Here is a 20394-nt window from a genome sequence, read left to right as displayed (position 1 = left end):
ACTGGGAAACTGTACATTCAGTAGGAAACTTCAACAGATACCTATTGAATTGACTGCCGACTTCTCACACATGAACACTCAATCGCTACTAGAGATCGTACTATGCTTAACGTCAGTCTCAAAGCGCTTGCAACATATATGCCAAGGCAAAATGCGGGTGCACTGCGCGATGAATCCGCCATAGGTGACCGAGCGGCGAGACACTGACCACCACAGGGCATTTCTCTTCTTTAAACCTCTACCTATAGTTTGGAGAGACTTGGCTCATATATTCAAGAAAGAAAACGACTATTGCTGGGGCACCGCGTAATAGATCCCCTGATGTTCGAGTGGTTCAATGCTTGCTATCGACAGACATCTTGCTTTTGCCCCCTTTCAACTCCAAAGCGAATTGAGAGAGTAGGTGGTCAGGCTTAAATATGAAGATGGGTATTGCTAACATGTCCACGTGATAAATTCCCCTAGGCCTAGCAACCACCAGGGCATCTCTTTTCTTTGAGGTAACCTTTATATCGAGTTCGTCTCCCTCGATGTAAGCTTCCTGGCCTTCTACCGTCAACACCCATCGGCTTGAACTTGGCTGACCTGGGATAAAGTTCGAACCAACAACCTTATACCAGCCAAGACACAGCATATATTCATAGATAGACCTCCGGGCTATTGGCCGCGTTGGTACGGTCTAGCGAAGCATTTCCAATGTATCTTTACCTAGCGGTTAGCGATTGTATCCTTACTCTGCATACCTACTCTGCATCGTTAGGTCCCGGGGGTTCGATTCCCTCGGTGGCCAGTATCCTTTTCTTTTCCTCTTTCTCCCCCTTTCCACCACTATAATTGGTTTTATTTTTCACCTTTTTCTTACCAGCTACTGCGTTCTCATATAGGAGATTGATGGACTATAGACGTTCTACAATCATTCTTGCCCGGAATTAACACCCATCTCACTACCTGGGCATGTATGCTAAACCCCGAAGATATATATACTCCACATGATTGTCTATGCACCTGCCCATTTGGCACACTCTCGATAGGGCTGGTGGACTACGAACAATAATACCACATCCCATAATCCTCGAATCACCGCTGACGCCATGTGTCGCTATACAAATATCTGCCAGGGTATCGCTGAGAATGGTTCTCGGTCTAGATGCACAGGGGACGTGAGAGATAAGGACCCTTGTTTATATATGCATATCCCCCACATCTCCATACCAACTGAGCACGATCTTCTGCCATGGGTACGGTATACCGACTAGTAATGGAAGAGGCATGCAAGATACGATGCATACCGTCGAAAGGAATAGTATAGATCAAGCTATGATTGGCTTGTCGGAACGATCTTATCTACGAAAGTGACCTGATGACATAGACATCCCAGAGTAACGGTCCTAGTGTTACTCTGGGCATCTATAAAGCGTACGTCCCTCCTATCTCCCACGATGCTGGACCTGAGCGCGGTGCCACACCCGAGAGATCACCTGTATCCGACGATACAGGAGCCCGACGACGTAAATATGGCGAACGACTCGGAGCTCGCATTGGGAACCTCCAATTACGAGAAGAACGACGCTGAGAAGGCCCAGGTCGTAGAGACCAGCGAGAAAACGAGTGTTGCCGAGGGCGATGTACAGGATGTAGCTGGTGCGTGTTGATTATAACTGAGGATATCCTCGGACCAGTTGGTTACTGATACTGCGTCAGTACCGGCGTATTCAGAGGAAGAGTATAAGAAACTCAGGCGGAAAATCGACCGCTACTTGCTCCCGCTGATGTGGCTCTGTTACGGCATCCAGCAGACTGATAAGACGTCTCTCGGGACCCAGGCCACCTTTGGTCTGAGGGAGGTAAGACATCTCTCTACAAGCGTATACAACATGTCTCTTATTCTGTACAATGGTCTCATGGCGAGAGGATGCTATTACTAACTTTGCCGTGGCATGTTGATAGGACACCGGGCTCGTCGGACAACAGTACCCGTGGCTGACTACCATCTTCTACATCACGTATGTCCTGTTCGAGTTCCCGTCGAACTTTATCCTCCAGCGATACCTGATGGGACGCACGCTGTCATGCTATATGATCCTCTGGGGCATCATCGTTCTCAGCATAGGGTTTGCGCAGAACTTCACTCACCTGATCACGTTGCGCGCGCTTCAGGGACTGTTCGAAGTAGGTTGTGATATAAACCCCGCCGCTCGATGGCGCATCGCACTGGGATAGAGACTAAATACCGGTTTAGTGTTGTATCTCCCCGGGTTTTATCTTAATCATAGGATCTTGGTAAGTCCATCAACATCTCACGTGCGAGCACATTGCCAACTGACACATCGCAAGGTATACCACGCGCGAGCATGCATCTAGATCTCTCGTTTTCCAAAGCGCTAATGCCGGGTTCGGCATCATCTCGAACTTGGTCCTGTACGGGATCGGATCCTCGGCGTCTCAACACGGCCCTGAGTTTCAGCCCTGGCGATACCAGTCCTACGTGAGTTGAGTGGTACGGCCGATCAGGGATAACCGGTGTTAATGAAGCGTTTGCGTAGTTCCTGGGTAGCCTGACTATCCTCACTGGGACGACGTGTTTGTTCCTGCTTGGGACGCCCTCGGAAGTTCGGTGGCTGTCGCCCGAGGAGAAGAAGATGGCGAAGGCCCGCATCATGGCGAATAATACTGGACACGATCGGACTGGTATCAAGACGTGGAAGTGGAAACAGGTTCGAGAATGCCTTGTTGATCCATGTGTGAGTGGAAAGACTTGCCTAGGATGATTCCGCGCCTTGCTGAAAGTAACCGTATTGCAGTTTTGGTTCGCTGGGATCAACGCCTTCTTGTCATCCGTTCCTAACGGAGGTCTGACAACTTTCAACGCCATCTTAAATACTGGATTTGGTTTCAGTGAGTGTCATACCACATGGACCTAACCCATACGCGTTACCAGTCGCGTTAACCCCGAGAAGCCAACCTGCAGTTCATTCTGCTGGACATTCCTCGAAGCTCCATTTCCATCGGCTATTTCGTCATCATCGGCATTGTCTGCAGCAAATGGAAGAATCTGCGCATGTAAGTTTCTCCGAAATGCATAATATTACTAGTTCGTGATTAGATTAATGAAAATAGGTATTTCATGATGTTTTCCGTGATTCCGCCGTTCATTGGCTTCATCCTTCTTTCGCTGCTACCGAACGAACCCCAGTATAAATGGATCAAATGGGGCGGGTAAGTCTTCGATATGACGAACGGTGATCAACTTCTACCTGCTGATATATGCTTGCTCTATCTAGCTATGTTATGACAGTGACCTCGGTGATCTCACTCTTCTTAGCGTGGACACTCATCCCCTCTAACGTCGCGGGTCGGACGAAGCGCACGTTCACTTCGTCCTTCACATTCGTCGGTTACTGCGTTGGGAATATTGTCGGATCGCAGATCTTCAACTACAAAGATGCCGTACGTCCCCCTTAGCCACTTCGGCTACGTTCTTATGACTAGGCAGTGAGCTTATAATCACTAAATTATTAGCCTCGATATATCCCGGGCACAATAGGATGTGCCACAGCTTTCGGTCTTGAATTCTTGGTCATCGCTATGTGGCGCCTGACTCTGGTCTTGCGAAACCGTCGGCGAGATAGGCTACTGCGTGAACAGGGCTTTACGGAAGAGGACAGGATCGCGAAAGCTAAGTTGTTGGGCGAGCAGGATTACACTGATTTTGAGAACGTTTATGTAAGTCAACTTGCTGTTTTCCCGTGTTTTGAGCCGGTTAGCCATTTTACCTTGACAAGGGACACCTGAGCTGACTATCTAGTTCCGATACACGATGTGAGAGGCGAGATGCGTTGAAGTGTACGAAGGCGGGCCCGAACCTATGTTGCAGCTTTAGCTCCTGGCATCGAATGAGTGTAGCACCTAGGATAAGATCGTTCCGTCTCACGACATTGGCATCATGATGCTGTTTGTACTCCCCGGTTTCATTAACCCGCCGTGAAAGGTCGTCGATGCTAGGCTAGTACAATTGCTACACTGTGATGAATATATCCCGGTTGGAAATTATAGTATACATAGGAGTCTTATTGTCCACAGAGTTAGGCGATGGTGACCATTGCTCCGCACACCCCTTATCAATTACCCTCATCAGTGACACTAGCTAGCCTCATTCTCGCACATATGCTCAACGACATCTATATCTGCCGAAGGCGAACATTTCAAGAGGCTTGCGTTAGTTATTCACTACAGACAACTAAAACAATACGAAAGTAACAACACTCATTTGCACTGGGATCGTAGCAGATACTTCGGTTTTGGCAATCCGGTAATCATGGTTGATTTTTTCATTTCCATTCCGTTCCTTTCTGCTATCCAGCCGACGCTTTCCCGCTAAAAAGTTTGAAGCAAAGAGGTATCATGAACAAATGTAAAGCAAAAAAAGAGTAAGAAAAAAGTCTTCCGAAAGAAGACCCCGATATCTACCATATCTATCATGAATTGAAGAACGCCATCCTATCCGTATGTTTTATTTTATCATACGGCTCCCATGTCCAGATCTATTTCCGTAGTGCCTATTGGGTGTTCACTACGAGGTGTATACAGCTGCCCATTGCACCTCCATCATTGCGCCGTAGCCGTCGAGAGTAGCCTGTTGAACCATGTTAGTGCCTGCTTATAGGATGCGTCGCGTCTGTGCTTGGATTGACTTACGGCATTGGGTGCACCGGGCCAGTTGCCGCCAACGGCGACGTTGAAAATCATGTACATCGGGCTGTGGGCCAGCGTCGACCAGACAGGAGCATCGTTCAGGTCGGCGCCGCTGACGGTGTAGAAGGTGTTGCCGTCGACCTGGAAGGAAATGGTCTGGGCGCGCCAATCGCCGTTCGTCAGGTCGATCTTGACGGACCAGGTGTGGAAGCCGTCAAGGGGCATAGGCACGGTGCCGCTACGGCCCGTCGTCTCTTGGCAGGGACCGCCTTGCTCGGAGCCACAGTGTAGCGTGCCGTGACCTGTAGCTACGCCGTTCACCTGCTCGAAGATATCGATCTCGCCGCACGCAGGCCACTCGGTGCCATGACGAACGGCGTCACCGAGGAGCCAGAACGCGGGCCACATGCCCTGTTTGTTGGAGGCGGCGTTGCTGCCCACGAGGATGTTGGCAGAGACCATCATGACTTTGCCCGGGGTCGGTGTCCATGACGCCTTCGACTCGATACGAGCTGAGGTCCATTGACCGGTGCTCGACTTTCGGGGCACGAACTGGACAGTGCCGCCACCGCTGATCTGGAGGTTGTTGTTCGAGAGCGAGTATGTCTGGACTTCGTTGTTGGTATTGATCGAGTCCATTATGTTCCAGACATTGGTGTTGGGAGCAGAGCCCGCGGGGCCCTCCCAGGCCTCAAAGAAAGCCAGGTTCATGCCGTTGACATTGGGAGGCCTGATAGCAGCCACGAGGCTGGGGAGAAGAGGTAGAAGTGTAGCTTGGAAGCGCATTTTGAGCGAGTCTCTTGGACTTATACGAAGGGTATCGATATGTTTAACCGTGAAGGGATTTAAGGTGATGTTGCCGGGAAGACCTAGTGATGGAAGAATATATTGAGGAAAACGTGAACGCAGAGCCGGGCGTTCGTGATGCTATAGTGAGTACCTGTCTTGCAGGGAGCTAGTATATAGGAAGAAGGATAGTCGAAGGTTCGAAAGAACAATGTCAACTTGGGTATGCGTATAGCAACTACCGATCAAGCAGGAAGAAAGGAACGTGGGATATATAACTCGACTAGCAAGACGGAAGAGTGAACGAAACTCAAGATAAATATCTTGAAAGAGAAGAGAGCGGAAGGGGTGGGAAGAAGAAGCTCGGAAGGAGGTTGACCCTGAAGGATATATATTAAAGTGCCTACCTATCGTACCCTACCCGACTTTATGGGAATTTCGGCAACGGCACGAAAGAACCCTGGAGCAGATACACTTACACTCCATACTTAGTACATTGCGCTTGGGAGCTCCACCTCGCATATCTTGGACAAAGATAAAAGGAGTTACTCAGTATGCATGGCATCAACACTAAGCTACCTCGCTCCACTGCCGAGCAGGGTAGTGTACAACGCCACGCTGGCGAACAGGGGTGCTAGGATACAAGACGCGGGAACCAAAGAGAGGTGGTCACGACGGACTGGGTTGAGGACGTTGTGTAGAAGGTGAAACTTTGTTTAGGTTACAGGGGTAGCAGAGACGGTGACATCGGACTAAAAAGACTGAATACAATCGATTCATTGATGGTGTTAGTCTTAGCGCGAGCCACGAAACAAAGACTCGGGCGCTGCCGATAGGATATACTAAGTAAGTGGTCATGGGGGACAGGAATGCCAATGTCTACGACAATGGCCGTCTTTTTGCGGTCCGGGTCATTCCTCCCTCTTGTCTTTCAGTCTTCCTTTCTTCTTTCGAGCACGTAGACGGTGATATGACAAGGAGGGTATAATACCTTCATGCTGTGTATAATTGACTGGTGTACGACTAAGCCGCCAGATCTTGCCAAGCGAAAGAGTACGTGTAAGTGTATGCTGGACGTTGTGTACCTAGCCTTGACCACATAAGGCGAAGGTGCGCTAATAACCATTCATGCTGAACCCTTCACTTAGGCTTCTGAGGTGAGAACAGCCGAATAATGCTGTGGTGTAATTTCTGGTTATGATCGCCCTTCTGCGCTCTACTTCGTACTCTGTATCCCAAGTGCAGACCAAGTGCCTGATCGCCCTCATCGAAAATATCGGATGAAAGCCAAAAGTGGGATAGAGAGGCGTTCGCTACCCTCGCCCAAAAGGGATAAGAAAGGGGACGAGGCTTAGTTCTGTATGGTCCAACTGGACGTTTTTGGCTCCTCTTCCTGCAAGGAACATTGCAGAGCGTTGCCACTGGAGCACACCATTGCAGGGATCCTGAAACCTGCCAAAGATGGATTTTAGATTTGTCCTTATGCCCAGCAGAGGCCCAGCTACGGTATGCCCAGGCCGATAGATAGGAGGACAATCCTACAAAGCCCTAGGTCAGGTACGGTTTGCGTAGTGTTGTGTACGACTGAATCTCCTAAGTACGTACGTATCTCATCGGGCACGAACGATCATGGTACGGTAAACCGACAGACTGGCTGACTGTCAGCCAACCACTGCAGCCACAAAGATTCCCGAGAGCGGCCTTAGTGTCGTGTAGTGTGAGTACGACATACTAAGTATGTAGTCGGTTAGTGTGCGGCCTCCTCGGGGTCTATTTCCCCACTCCCTTTCCGCTACTCCGTCCACACACATTCTCTTCCACATGCCATGTGTTGCTGGGAATGTGCAGAACATGCTAGACGAAGCAAATTGACTCTGAATGCGGACTGAGCGATTATTTTGGGGATTAATTTGCTGGAATAGGGAAAGTCAAAGCGTCTATGACCGTGGGTGCGTGATGAAATAGACGAGGGCAGCAACTTCAAGATTCTGTTAAGCGCGCGCGCCTGCTTGCCTGTCTTTTCTTGCTATTATAGTCTGCCAAGACTCAATCGACTGGCGAAAAGACAATTCTTGTCGACTCGCTCGATGGGTCGAGCTACCCTACGACGGCACTGGTAACCGGTAGCGTTGGTGCAGAGCTAGGTACAGAACATCAGCTATACCGTATTATACTATAGGTGTTGACTTCGTCGCATTGCGCTTACTCTCTCTCTGGCGAGGGGCTATCCGTGAGATTTCACGCAGATTCTAGTAGCCATACATTCCCAGTGGTCAAGAGAGAGATCCGCCAGCCAGCTACTCGGTGGCCCCTCTCCAGACATACGTTGACAAGTGGCGGCCGTTGCTTGATAGTTTCTTCTTACTTAATGAACGCTGCGTTGTCACAGTTGCATTGACGGTTTGGGCGGACGGGCGTTTACAGTACACCCTGCGTTGCCCAGTCCAGCTCTTTGTTCAGTTTTCTACTTGCGTCTAATAATATGCGCTTAATCAATCCTATGGTACCTAACCTCTGCTCAATTCCAACCTCTCGCTTGTCATACTTATTACCTGCAGAATATTTTCCCGATGCTGCTTGCTCGGTATTGTCGCATCATTGGAGTTACTACATACTTAGTAGTTGTCGTTGATTTACACTAGGCACTGACTCAGTCAGATTTAGTAGATGAGGGCGTGTTAACCATCGCCCAGACGCTAATTCCATGGTCCATTAGTTCAGGGGTCTTTGCTGCTATACGGCTGGACCAATGATCGTACAGAAGAGCATCACGACTAAGGTTTGGTCTGACAGCATTAATATCGCAACTATTAACCACACCAAAAGACCATGTCTGTTTGGATCCTGGCTGAGCTTTACTAAGAGAGTCCACCGGAAAACTCTCGATGGGATGAACGCCAAGCAGGGGTTTCGATAAGCCTGTTCCAGGTTAGATCTACTCAATACCTCTTGATTCACGTCTTAAAAGGCTTGAATTCAGTATTCAGCGTGTTTGATAATTGTAGAGTAAGGAGACTCGTTGCAAGAACCTGGAGTACGAGACAATGAGCATCGTGAGCCGTAAGTAATCTTCACCGCTCTGAGTGTAGTGTATGTTGTGCGAATACTGGGCGCGAATCTCCCATCAGATTTACCAAGATAACCTGGATGTTCCTAGTAATAATGCATCTAGATAAATGTGCGCAACAGGTAATATACACCGCTCAGTCAAGAGAGACTCCACGAGAGGAAAAATTATCCTGATAACAACGTGTTGCCCCTCATTCCGCTACTTGGCGACTTTTCTAAACTCTTTGCACATGTTGCGAATATGCAACTAACATAACTACCTACTTCGTAGTTAGTACCCAGATCCAGACCCAGACGAGAAGAATAGGCATCTTGCAGGCATAATTCTAGCTGACGATCATGTCGATCCCAACGGCTAGAATCCTCATAGTTCGTTGATCCAGAGCAAAACTTTGCGCAGATCCTATACTAATAAGGGTTCTGGCTAGAGAACATTGCCTCCGACACGGCTTCTTGAGGCTTGAAGTTCACATTTAGACCTTTCGGCAGATGCGCAAGTAGTACTACGAACATCTCCATCTGTTGTTCTCGGCGATTCTTGACTCACCATGCATTATATTGGGTCTGATATGCGTCGCGTTTTGCTCGCCTTCTACGCTGTTGCATCGAGCTGTATTCTCATCTCACCAAAGCCCGACCAGAAGGACCAAATTCTCCGAGTGCTGCATCATTCGCCGAGACCACGCAGGTACACGTATCACTCAAGTAAGATCTCACCAGAGGATAGGACAGAAGGAGCTATTCGCTTTTTCTTGGGTTGTATTGGAGGGATGGAGCCTACAGATGTAGGTCGGGGCATAGGTGCTGTGACCCCAACTTACTCCGCGTGTCAGGTGTAAGGGGTCATAATACCTAGATAGATCTTGGGCCACCAGCGAATCGTTTAATTCAAAACACCACGAACAAGACACCTTGATTTTAGCCTATAATAGTACTAGCAATAAGAAGATATACATGTATGGCTGCGGCCCGGCCGTGGCAACGAAGCCAGGTATAATCCTGAAACAAAACAGTCTTGGGAGGGAGGATAAATGAACTCTACCATCCACCATCATTGACTCCAGTGATTTCTGAGAGTTACCGTGACCAGCGGTAGTGCGTGACTTGCTGGCTTGGTTGGTAAATAAATGCTGTGTTCGTTAACTTGCCGTGGCAAGGTGGGTGATTAATTTGGCTCGCATACCTAGGAGTACCAAGTGAGAACACGTCCTGTCAGACTCGATCTTATGTCGGCCGGTATTACATGCTGGTCGCCTGATGTGTCGTGGCATGGCAACTGTCCAGTCATTCGCGAGCAACATATTAGTGGCCTCTTAACAGCCTCGTGTCTTATATACCGGTCCCAATAAGCGTAGGTTGTGACGCGGGGTAGTTCAACAAGGGGTCAACAAGGGGTTTCATTTGGCGATGCTTTTGTTGGAGTGCGGCCATTTCTCTTTGCTTGCTCATGAGGATGCGTTCGAAAAAGGTTTGGGGTACAGAAATATGCCTTACAGTAACTACTGTAGCCACCTAGGCTTTTCACTGACAGAGGCTTACTGTGCGAATCCTTCTTGGTCCTGGACATCATGATGTCCACATACCTTGAAAAAGGACTTTCTAATCTGAGGAACTCCTTAATCTACGCACAGTTCCTTCAACTCAAAGGATTCTTGTTGCGTTTAAAACTATATTCGATTAGGAAAGGGAATGGTTTATGAGTATTATCAGCATACAGATGATTACTTATCGCTTGATATCCCTGTGAACAACTTCACTGATCAATGGTCAGTGTAAATTTAATCCTCATAATCTGAAGCACGTGTTTAAGTCTTAGGTAGGTAGTGGGTAATGAAGGAAGAGAGAGATATGTCTTTAAGCCTTAGGTGCTATTTATTGAAGGATAGGGGGAACACTTATCCCTTACTTCGTGGTTTACTTCAATATGAGAGCTCAATACTATGAGTAGAATGATTCCTTACTTATACCCAACGAGTATACAGAACTACAATTGATTGGAAATATAGATTCTCAACCTTGTGTAAAGTCACAGATGCGTCTTTACCTCAGTGTACATCTCATTTACCTTCCTGGTTCTGGCATCTTGACTGGTTCAAGTAAAGGACTCATGGCGGCTACTACACGAAGGTGTTCTGGGTTGCCGAGACATTTTATCTCTACATTGAGCGATAAAATATTTATGTAGATGTTTTAGATATCATTTAGATAAGATGTTCTAGGAATTAGGTATGGGCCTCCCCGATTCTTTTTTCTTTTTTCTTTTTTTCCTTTTCAGATGAAAGATGTCTCTCAACGGTGCGTGAGAGGTATGAGAGGCATGAGAGGTGATGTGTTGACATGAAACTTATCATGCTCGATTACCTGCATCCATCTATTAGCGTAGCTTTACTCATTATGGGACGGTTAATGATAAAGGAACAGATAACCGCCATCTTATTATAGTCTTACTATCGGCATGAGTTCGATAATATAAACGCATCGTCGTCTAAGTCAAATGAGACCATGCTACTCCCTACGCTCACACTTTCAATGAGAGGACAGCATGTCTCTAGGAGCACATTTTCTTCCCGATGATTCAAAGTAGCAGCTTCATTACTCAATTGCTCACTGGCTTGAGAGCCCGTTCTTTGACATGGTCATCAAAGCTCATGAAGAGAAGAGAGCATTCGCTATAACCCACTAGGATGCGGCAGGACTAGCGTTTGGAGGTTCAGTCAGCTTGCGGGGTCTAGACGCTGCGTTGGTAAACCACCAACCCCCTATCTGACTAAAGCTCCGTAGGTATTTACGGCGTATTCGTAGCCCTGAACGCCCCGAACGCCCTGCCACGAGTCCTGCGTAGGGGTCTCTGGCCTACCTGAAGTAGGTATCACCAGCCTTCATATGTATGTACGATGCAGCCCTACAAGCCGGCGAATCTGGTATCTGCCCCCGCGAGACGAATGCGACAAAGTGTCCAGAAATCGAGTCTTGTTGGTCTTGTTGATGTCTCTTGCGTAGTACGTAGTATACCAAAAGCTCAAAGAGCTAGCATGTAGCCACGGCTAGCTAGTTAGCGATGTGGTACTGGTGGGATGCCTTGGCCTTATGGCGCCAGCATCACATCGGCATCGCTCGCCTTCGAAACCTCGCCGCCAATTGGCTACGATACGCAAGGTCTCGTCTTCTTGGTTCCATGGCCTGCTGCATGTCAGACGAGAAAAGGCTGAGGAGGATCGAGTTGGAGCTCCCAGCTTCCTGTTTGCTAAGCTCCCTCGCAACATTCCTGAGTCTGCACTTCTCGCATCAACCCGTTTCATGTGTTTATATATTTGGAAAATTGCCGATTTCCGTTCTCCTGAACGTGTGCGTCGCTCCTCTTCTACCTTTCTTTGAATGTTAGGAAGCCGTCTTGGCTGGTCTCGTGCATGGTTTATTTAGGTGGAACGTCATACCACGAATAGCTACCAACTGCTAAGACCCCTGATCTTTTCTTTCTGCCCCCAGAGAAGGTGACCTTTCCTTATAAGAGCTGCTCCTGCACCAGGTGGTTGGTTGTTTCCCATCTTTGTCGAAGTTAGTTTGCCGTATAGATCTGCCGGCTTAAAAAACAAGACAAAAAGGCGCCTATCATGTCTCTCCCACCTGATGCGGCCTCGGAGGCCGAGTATTTCCTAGAGGGAGACGCTGGGATCGCCCGTACCATCATGGCCGAAGTTCCTGTTACCGTATCTTTACGCTCAAAGAAAACCAAGAAACAGACGCCCCAACAAGCTATCGATGAGTTTTGGGCCAAATTCACTACCAAGACACCTGGGAAAGGTGTGTAATGCTGTTTCGTTCTGTTGTGTTGCCATAATGATTTGCAAGAGACTGGGGAATCACATAAGACACATCTATTTTTACAAGCACTGACAGTTGCATTATTTCGATATAGCGACAACCGTTATCCCTTCCAACCAATATGCCGCACGAGCAGCACGACGATCCTATCAAGCCGGCGCCGGCACGACCACACAGGCTTCCTACGAAGAGGCGGCAGCCGTGTGCAAGGCCAAAGTCGCCAAAATCGTCAAGGAGTGCCGCCGTGTGAACCAGAAGTACCGAGATCCCCACTTTGACCTCGAACTCGATCTCAAATGGGGTGACCGCGACACACTTGAATCGCTATCCAATTCGAAGGAGGAGAATCCCGAATCACAGTTCCGCCCCAAGAGCGTCAAGCGCGTGCAGGACATCTTCGACAAACCTAAGTTCTACATCGACGGGCCGACCGCCAATGACGTGCGACAAGGGCGAGACGGTGACTGCTGGCTGCTCGCGGCGCTGTGCACCCTCAGTAACAAGCCTAGTCTGATTGAGCGGGTGTGCGTGGCGCGCGACGACCAGGTCGGCGTCTATGGCTTCGTGTTCCACCGCGACGGCGAATGGATCTCGGAGATCATCGATGACAAGCTGTTCCTCACCAAGCCCGACTTTGACGATAGCGTACTAGAGCGCATCCTCTGGGAAGACCGCGAGCGTATTGATTCTGAGGAACAGTATCGCAAAGCTTACCAATCTGGCTCTGGCGCGCTGTATTTTTCGCAATGCGAGCATGCGAACGAGACGTGGCTACCTCTTCTTGAAAAGGCGTACGCCAAGGCTCATGGTGACTATCAGGCAATTGAGGGGGGATTCACCGGTGAAGGCATTGAGGATCTTACAGGCGGTGTCACGACCGAGCTCTATAGCACGGATATTCTCGATAAGGAATACTTCTGGAACGAGGAGTTGATGAAGGTTAACGATGAATTTCTTTTCGGATGCTCGACAGGGATGTGGGGATCCACCTGGGGTGATCGCAAGGGCATTGTCGAGTTACATGCGTATTCCGTCATGCGCGCGGTTGAGATTGACGGGCAGCGCCTCGTGCTGTTGAAGAACCCCTGGGGTAAATATGAATGGACGGGCCCGTGGAGTGATGGGTCAAAGGAGTGGACGGCTGAGTGGTTGACGAAACTCAACCATCGTTTCGGCGATGACGGCAACTTCTGGATCTCCTACGACGACTTGTTGCGCAAATACCAGGCCTTCGACCGCACTCGTCTTTTCAGCCCCGAGTGGAAGGTCACCTCTTCGTGGACTACCGTATCTGTCCCTTGGACACTCGACTACCACGACACGTACTTCGAATTCTCTCTGGCGAAGACGGGGCCCGTGGTGCTCGTCCTCTCGCAGCTTGACACGCGGTATTATCGCGGCCTCGAGGGCCAGTATTGGTTTGAGTTGAACTTCCGTCTGCACAAAAAGGGCCAAGAGGATTACGTCGTCCGTAGTATCGCCCCCTATCGCCAGACTCGCTCTGTCAACGTTGAGCTGGAGCTGGAAGCCGGCGAGTACATCGTGCTGATGAAAATTAATGCGACTCGGAATCTGGATATTCAACCTATAGAAGAGGTGATACGCAAATATGCCCGGGATCGCAGGGACAAGCTCGTATCCGTGGGCATGTCGTACGACCTGGCTCACAGTAAAGGCAAGGTCATTGAGACTAAGGAGGAGAAAGAAGCGAAAAAGGCCGCCGAGAAGCGCGCCAAGGACAAGGAGCGCGAGGAGTTCAAAAAAGAGTTTATGTCGGCCCGTCGTGATAGTCACTATATAAACACCAAGCAGCACCAAAAGCGGAAGGAAAAGAATGCGAAGACGAAAGCTAAAGAACGCGCGAAGCGTAGTGCCAAAGACGAAGCAGACAAAGCTGATGCTCCGTCCAGCACGAAGGGCGACGGCGAGGCGGGGCCGACTGAGGCTGCCGAGATGCTTGAGAAGATGAAAGTGTCGGATACACAAACATCGACGGATAAACCAGAAGACGAGAAGAATTCACAAATTATTGCCCCTGACGCCACCGCCAAGTCATCTACGGCATCTAGTGGCGATGCGCCCAAGGCAAAGCCCGAAACGAAAGAAGATGATGCTCCGTCTTCGAAGGCCGAAGATTCTGAGACGAAGGAAGACTCATCTAATCAACAGAAGCAAGAAGAGGTCCCAAAAGACGAACAAAAGTCCGACGCAGAAGATACACTTCCCCCGGCCCCCGGACCACCTACGCCGCCGCCGGCCGGGGACGAAGACTCGGACACTGAATCCTCCATATCCTCGATATCAGAAATCACAGCGCGCGAGCTCGACATCCGACTCCGCGAGCGCGCCGAGACGCCCGTACGTCCACCGCCCCCAGCCCCGCCGGCCGCAGAGGAAGAAGAAGACGAGTTCGAGAGCAATCCGTGGAACGCGGTCGCCACGGTCGGCTTGCGCGTGTACTACAAGGTTGCGCTTGCTAGCGGTGGGGATACAGACGAAGAGATTGTCAAGTTGCGCGTTGTCAGGCCGAATCCGTACGCGATTAATAGGGATGAGGAGGGAGGTGATGAGAAAGAGGAGGAGGATGGCGAGAAGAAAGCTATGGGGTTGGATGTTGATGACAGTGCTAAAGAGTGAGTGTTTCTCTCCTGATTTCTATGGCTTGCGCCTTGTTTTGTTTCTGGAGAAGCTAGTTGACTGATTCGTTTTTTTGCTTCGATATAGTGCCACGCTTGAAGGCGATAAGGAACAGAGGAAGAAGAGCATCTTGTCGCTTGTGCCGCCTTGATTGATACTTGATACGCACTCATATATCATTCATTTGGTGCTATGGCGCACGGATGGAAGTAATGTCTCTCCTCTCTTGGCTTGGTTTGGTTCTTCGTCGTGTGAATCCGTGTGGGGTGAATGGGAGATACCTATGAACTGTCCTGGGATGTGTACGGACATCGATTCACCTTCCGAGGTTGATCCCTACCTACCCTTACCTACGTTCATAGATATTGGATATGTAGTATGCTTACTTAAAATGGTGATGGGATACGAAGTAATGACACCTAAAATGAACAGAGGAATCGAATCATTACCACTCAGTCCATTCCATATAGTATATCGTTGGCGCATTTGAAATATGTAATATTCATTCGATCTTGGGTATCTATCTATTCTTAAAGAAGTACGAACTGTGCCTAGAGACAAAGTATGTATGCATGTATGTAAACACAAATGTTAATATCGTCCCAGCCGTGTGGAATGAAATCAGGTCTTCTCCCCCCCTAAAACGCCAACGCTTGATGTACAGGTAACTCTCTTCATCATCCTTATACTAGTAAAAGCTAACGCTCGACATATTTTATGAACCAAGCCAAAACTCCAAAGTATACCCAACACGAGCTCATAACCGATCGAGTAATTTCTCAACCTTGTCTCGCTCAAGAGCATCAAGATCCATAAAATCCTCATGATCAGCATCATTAGAAGACGTGTTTTTCCCTTTGTTATCAGGTAACTGCGCGATCCGCCCCGCGACGCGCGCGAGCAGGAGACGCATGCGCTCCAGCTCGCGCTCTACTTCGCCGTTGCGCGTGATTAGATTCGCCTGCACTGCAGATATAGGGGTGGAGTCTTGCATCGTGGTGTCGTCGGCGTCGGCGCTGTTGTTGGTATTTGTATCGAATGGCGCAAGCAGCGCAGCCATGCGCCGCAACCGGACAACCCTCTCGCGCACCTCGGCCCGTCGCGCCGCGAGATCCGTCAGTGCCGCCATCTGCTCTGCGTAGCGCTTCGCTTCGAGCGCGTGTGCCTCTGCCTCACGCGGCTTGTGGATGTCCCATGTCGGAGGGAGAGAGGCGATCGCTTCGTCGGTTGCTTTGGATAGAATTAGTTCTGCTGGTTGTATTACACAGACATGGGTAGGAATCGGAATTGTTTACGGAATAGTACAATGGAGAATCAGTGAACGTACTCAAATCTGCGCCCAAGTTCAATCGCTGCTTTTCAATCCCTGTAGATGGGTTCTCGTCGTCGTCATCACCAGCGAGTGCCCTGTCTGCCTCCTCGTAGAATAGCCCCTCGATCTGCTCGGCTAGATACCGTGACGCCTGAGGGGCATAGACGCGCCGCGCGTGTTGGGTTAGGGTGTGGTTGAGACGGTAAAGCGCGTCGTCGACGGCGCGCGCTGAAAGCCCGTCTTCTGCGGTGTCGTTGGATGCGCGCCAGGTTGCGGATGGCGCGAGGGTTTGGGATAGGTGGAGTGTCTGGGTTGCTAGGAAGGCGGATTTATGTGCGATGATGGTGGGAGGTGCCATTGCGGCGGTGTTGATCGTGGATGGAGTCTGGGAGACGTAGATATCATCTGTGTTCTTCTCCAGGTGTGTTGGCGATATCAAAATGAAGCTTGACGCGTCCTACCCGCGAGCGTAGCTAATGGACCCCGCGTCTCTGCCACATGCTTAATGGGCAATAGTGGATCTATAGCGGGGTAGACAGGATACACCCTCGTAGTACGAGAGCACTTACCTGCAGGCAATTACAACTAGTACTTACTAGTTGAAATCCCGTACTAGTACTTACTTACTACTAGTACATGAAAGCCCATACTAGTACCTACTACTAGTAAGTACTAGTAAGTATTAGTAATACTAAATGTTATAACTTAATGAAAATTTAATAAAAATGCAGTGGTTAAGTGTGTGGCTTGTGTATGTGGCTATGCATGGGGCTGACAGGGGGTATATGTGGGACCAATAGCGTAACAATTAAATAAATAATTAAAGAAAAGAACAATTGCCCAATTAAGCTTAATGCTACCTTATTAATAATGCTAACCTTAATTAAAAACTAATACTTAATATAATTAATATATTAATAATATTTATTTATTAAGTATTAATTTTTAATTAATATTAGTATATATTTATTAAGTAACTTAAAACTTAATATTAATATTAATATTTATTAATTAATATTAATAATATACTTATTAATATTAAAATATTAATAATATATTTGATAAACCCTGCTTACCTGGGAGCAACCTCTAGGGTGGGCCACTACTACAAAGTGTAAAAATAAAAAAATCAGGTGAAGTGCGGGGTAAAACCTATTTTCCAACTTTACTTAAGGGGTTTAAGTATAATAAAGGGTATAAAGTAAAGTTTTAAAAATATAAATAATTATTTAAATACCTATTTTAAAGGTTATATAAATAATTTATAGTTTATATTAAGCTTTATAATTATTTAAGTTATAACTTTTAGCTATATAGGTTTGTATTACAGTCAGTATTGCAGTCAGTACTGTAGGTCAGTATTGCAGTCTGTATTGCAGTCTGTATTGCAGTCTGTATTGCAGTCTGTATTGCAGTCTGTATTGCAGTCTGTATTGCAGTCAGTACTGCAGTCTGTATTGCAGTCAGTACTGTAGGTCAGTATTGAAGGTCTGTATTGCAGTCAGTACTGTAGGTCAGTATTGAAGGTCAGTATTGCAGTCAGTACTGTAGGTCTGTATTGTAGTCTGTATTGTAGTCTGTATTGTAGTCTGTATTGCAGTCTGTACTATAGGTCAGTATTGAAGGTCAGTATTGCAGTCTGTATTACAGTCAGTACTGTAGGTCAGTATTGCAGTCTATATTGCAGTCAGTACTGTAGTCTATATTGTAGTCTGTATTGCAGTCTGTACTGTAGGTCAGTATTGAAGGTCAGTATTGTTAAAATTAGCTAGCAACTGCGGGTGCCTTACTGGGTGGCTCAGTTGGTACCACAGTAGGTGCTATAGTGGGTGCTACAGTGGTGCCACAGTAGGTGCCTTAGTAGGTGCTGCAGCAGTGCCACAAGGGCCGCCACAACAGTGCTACAAGGGCCGCCATAGCCCTGCTACAGTAGCTGCTATAGCAGTTCCATAGTAGCTGTCACAGCAGAGGTTACAGTAGGTGCCACAGTGCCCATCACACCCCTAGCTAACTCATTAACTGGTACGTTAACTACTATGCTAAACCTACCCTAGCAGGTCTCGCCCTACCAAAACCTGCCCTAAAGGGGCCCGCCTTGACTAAGTGGCCCAGCTAACTTGCTAGGGGCACTGGTCACTCCGTTAGCCAGTACACTAACTAGATCGCTAATAGTATTATTGGCGTTAGGTTTTAGCGTATAGCTTAACAGGTATCCTAATAAGCTTAATGGGTATATTAAAGGCGTTAGCTAGTTTATTAACGGAATTGCCGATAATGTTATTAGTATTAAATTTTAACGTATAGCTTAATGGATATTTTAATAGCCTAATTAGCATATTAAAACTATTAGTTAATTTATTAAGTAGTATATTAAAGGGTATTATTAGTATTAGGATTTAGTTAATCCTTTAACTAACGTTATAATAGCTTAGCTGGAAAATTGGGCTTACTATAAGTATTATAAATTAGGTGCTATTAGTATTAATTATATTATATAATAGTTTATATAACTATTAGAATTTCCTTATTTAATTAATAGATTTTTTAAACAATATATTCCTTTTAATCTTTTATATTTAATCCTTATAATAACCCTATTTATTATAAGGCCCTTACTTTTAATACTATAAACACTATACTTTTTATTATAGCCTTTATTATCCTTTAACTATAAGGTAAGCCCTTTTTATAATATTTATTATAAATACCCTATAAAGGACCGATTTTTAATAGGTTATAAGCCCGGCATACTTATTATTAAGCCTTTTTATTTTATTGCTATTTATTAAGTAATAATAACTATAATCTAATATTATAGGGGTTATTATACCCCTGTTAGCCTTTTCTATAGCCTTTCCATTACTTATTATAGCACCTACTATAGCCTACGTCATATTGCTTACCGTAGTACTTCTAATAATGCCCTTTACCCTTTATTAAACCTACTGCTATAATTACTATCTTCTTCTCTTTAGTACTTTTTATAGTACCTACTTTAACATCTTTAACAATAGCCTTTACCTATTATTATAACTATTATTATACTTATTATCCCTTACTCTTTAACGCCCCATTTAACATTTAATATAAGCTATAGCCTATACTATTAATTATTATTATAGTATTACCACTGTTATAACTAAGCTATTATTTAAAAAAGCTATTAGGGCTTTTATTAAGTTTTATAATAACTCTATTAAGTATTTAGATAACCTAATATAAGGTATTAATAGCCGATTATAAAGCTTATAAAGCTTTAAAATTAACTATTAAACTGCTATAAATACTTTTTTAATATAGTTTATTAAATAGTCTAATTAAATAATTACTTTCCAATTTACTACTTAATTAACTATTTAATCCATTAAAACCCTTATACTTATATCTATTATTACTTTTAAACCTATAGCTACCTTTAATGCTTTTATTATAATATAGGGACAGTTAAGCTAAAAGATTGCTAAACGAATTAATAACTTCTTTAAATTTTAATAGCTATAGGGCTATAGTAATTATAATTAATAGCTTTAAGGCTTAATAATTACTTTTAAAGCCTTAGGACTATTTAACTTTATTATTAAACCTTTTATATTATAGGTATATAATAACCTTAATTAAGCTATAATATTATTATTACTTCGAAATAGCTATAGCCCTATACTTTAAAATAATATTAGCTATATTTATAACCCTATAAAGGTTTATAATACCTTTATAACCTTTTATAAGCTTAATAATACTATAAAAAGAGATAGCTTATATTAAACCTTTTATAGCTTAAAGTTCTTTATTAATAGGAACTTTAATAGCTTTAATGTTAAGTTTAACAGTTTAATAGTTAAATTAGTTAAAAAGGATATTAAAATAAATATTATAAACCTTTAAAATAGTTATTTAAGGGCTTTAAAGGCTAACTATATTGCTTAAATTAATTAAACTAGGTAGTTTATTAGAACCCTTATAGTAATTAATCCTATTAAAGCTGTTAAACTTATAATAAAAACCCTAATAGCAAACGCCTTATAGGATAGCTATAACCGTTAAAAGTAAGGATCTTATACCTTTAAAACTATTAT

General features: G+C 46.0%; 4 protein-coding genes across 4 annotated transcripts; 2 read left to right on the top strand and 2 right to left on the bottom strand.

Moving 5' to 3' along the window:
• The first annotated feature begins 720 nt into the window (after positions 1-720).
• Positions 721-3828, top strand: F5B22DRAFT_583851 (MFS general substrate transporter). The gene is made up of 11 exons (XM_047973390.1): positions 721-1641; positions 1702-1844; positions 1948-2169; positions 2240-2280; positions 2335-2485; positions 2544-2741; positions 2802-2895; positions 2958-3060; positions 3118-3216; positions 3282-3447; positions 3520-3828. The coding sequence occupies exons 1-11, from the start codon at positions 1440-1442 to the stop codon at positions 3790-3792; spliced, it is 1692 nt and encodes a 563-aa protein (XP_047836544.1). The 5' UTR covers positions 721-1439; the 3' UTR covers positions 3793-3828.
• A 585-nt stretch (positions 3829-4413) lies between these two features.
• Positions 4414-5943, bottom strand: F5B22DRAFT_23518 (glycoside hydrolase family 16 protein). The gene is made up of 2 exons (XM_047969893.1): positions 4696-5943; positions 4414-4633 (listed from the first exon to the last, which is right to left on the bottom strand). Exons 1-2 carry the CDS (start codon positions 5476-5478, stop codon positions 4571-4573), a joined length of 846 nt encoding a protein of 281 aa, XP_047836543.1. The 5' UTR covers positions 5479-5943; the 3' UTR covers positions 4414-4570.
• A 6101-nt stretch (positions 5944-12044) lies between these two features.
• F5B22DRAFT_23168 (uncharacterized protein) lies at positions 12045-15097 on the top strand. Its single transcript, XM_047969866.1, has 2 exons — positions 12045-12348; positions 12464-15097. Exons 1-2 carry the CDS (start codon positions 12159-12161, stop codon positions 15004-15006), a joined length of 2733 nt encoding a protein of 910 aa, XP_047836542.1. The 5' UTR covers positions 12045-12158; the 3' UTR covers positions 15007-15097.
• A 394-nt stretch (positions 15098-15491) lies between these two features.
• On the bottom strand, positions 15492-16917 carry F5B22DRAFT_583831 (kinetochore Sim4 complex subunit Fta4). The gene is made up of 2 exons (XM_047973389.1): positions 16334-16917; positions 15492-16236 (listed from the first exon to the last, which is right to left on the bottom strand). Exons 1-2 carry the CDS (start codon positions 16674-16676, stop codon positions 15764-15766), a joined length of 816 nt encoding a protein of 271 aa, XP_047836541.1. The 5' UTR covers positions 16677-16917; the 3' UTR covers positions 15492-15763.
• Positions 16918-20394: the final 3477 nt, after the last annotated feature.

Source organism: Xylaria bambusicola (assembly GCF_022495145.1).
Source record: "Xylaria bambusicola strain CBS 139988 unplaced genomic scaffold F5B22scaffold_1, whole genome shotgun sequence".
Taxonomy (NCBI): Eukaryota; Fungi; Ascomycota; class Sordariomycetes; order Xylariales; family Xylariaceae; genus Xylaria; species Xylaria bambusicola.
This window is presented reverse-complemented; position numbering and strand designations above follow the sequence as displayed.